Genomic DNA, 1,505 nt, shown 5'->3' on the forward strand with positions numbered 1-1,505 from the left:
CTCTCTCTCCCTCCCTCTCTCTCTCTCTTTCCCTCCCTCTCTCTCTCTCTCTCCCTCCCTCTCTCTCTCTCTCTCCCTCTCTCTCTCCCTCCCTCTCTCTCTCTCTCTCCCTCCCTCCTTCCCTCCCTCTCTCTCCCCTCCCTCCCTCCCTCTCCCTCCCTCCCTCCCTCTCCCTCCCTCCCTCCCTCCCCCCATCTCTCTCTCTCTCCCTCCCTCTCTCCCTCTCTCCCTCCCTCTTTTCCCCCTTTCTCTCCCCCATCTCTCACCTTAGTATTATCCTTAATAGCATTCAGTACATTACTAGTATCAGTAGCATCAACCAGTGTGACACTGATATTGAAGTTACTGGCTATTTTCCTAAAGAACCTGTTCACTCCTCCATACACATCATTAACTGATACAATGTGGTCTCCTGATTTTAGTAAAGCCTGCATCACTGTTGATACTGCTGACATACCAGAACTGAATGTATGAGCTATAGAGTAGAGGAGAGAGAGAGGGGGGAAGAAAGAAGGAGATATATTTAGAGAACAATTATGAAGGGAAAGAATGAAAAAGGTGATTAAGATAAGATATAAAGAGAATTAATTATGTTTTATGAACAATACTTGAAAGACATTGATAGTTTTTAATGAGGACAAATAAATCAAAACTTTATAAGTTGCTAAAGTATATAAAACTTTGCAAATTAAAATGAATCAATTTAAATCAGTGATTTATAATTGTATAAGTTAATTCATACCATATTGTGCTCCTTCACAAGCTGCCAGTGACTTCTCTAATGCAGTTCTAGTTGGATTACCATCCCTAATGTAATCATGCATGGGCTGGAGAGAGAGAGAAAGAGAAGGTGACATACATTGTTAATTAGTTACTCATCAGTTTATCTTCTTACTGGTTTTCCTGGTTCATCTTGTTTATAAGTGGTGCAGGTGAATATTGGCGGTACTATTGCTTTACAGTTCCATTGTTCTGGGTCCTGTCCAACGTGTATAGCATTGGTACCAAAATGAGGCCAAGTAGACATTTTGTATTAAAACAATGAAGGAGTGGCTTTAGCTCTAGTGGGGGGGGGGGGTTGGTAAAACCGGGCTCGGGAGGGCTCGGAGCCTCGGGCACGGGAAATGGCTGGGTAAAACCGGGCTGCCCCGGACTGGGGCTTCACCTATTTTCATGGAATAAGGACTGATATGGAGCTAGTAAGGACATAGAACAAGCTACTGAGTAACTGTGCAATTAAATGATTATACTCTTTTATTGTTAAAATTTATACTCTTTTATTGTTAAAATTTAGGGAAGCCATGAATCCCCCTTGACTAATGCTGGGAACAAGGCCGCTCTACTCCCATGATCTTTCTTCTAAGTCCACTTTAACTCTCTCATTTTTATTTCTAATTTTATTTGCTGTCATTGTTATCTTAATTCTCATTTTCCTTGATTGTTGATTTATTTTTATTTATTTATATTTATTACTATTATTTTTACTGTTGATCATTATTCATTTC

At 40.5% G+C, this 1,505-nt stretch overlaps 1 protein-coding gene and 1 long non-coding RNA gene across 2 annotated transcripts in view; one reads left to right on the forward strand and one right to left on the reverse strand.

The window, feature by feature from the left end:
* The window catches only part of LOC100634864 (putative cystathionine gamma-lyase 2), a 15,439-nt gene extending 14,394 nt beyond the window's left edge, over positions 1-1,045 (reverse strand). Inside the window, 3 exon segments of the mRNA XM_019999876.1 lie at positions 267-475; positions 743-827; positions 896-1,045. Of these exon segments, the coding sequence (XP_019855435.1) occupies positions 267-475; positions 743-827; positions 896-1,027 (426 nt within the window). The 5' untranslated portion in view covers positions 1,028-1,045.
* Positions 1,046-1,108: 63 nt separating this feature from the next.
* On the forward strand, positions 1,109-1,505 carry LOC109584224 (uncharacterized). Its single transcript, XR_002185913.1, has 2 exons — positions 1,109-1,199; positions 1,295-1,505. It is a non-coding gene; the product is annotated as an uncharacterized LOC109584224 (long non-coding RNA).

The sequence above is a fragment of the Amphimedon queenslandica genome, unplaced genomic scaffold (genome assembly GCF_000090795.2).
Source record: "Amphimedon queenslandica unplaced genomic scaffold, v1.1 AMPQUscaffold_13229, whole genome shotgun sequence".
NCBI classification, from domain to species: domain Eukaryota; kingdom Metazoa; phylum Porifera; class Demospongiae; order Haplosclerida; family Niphatidae; genus Amphimedon; species Amphimedon queenslandica.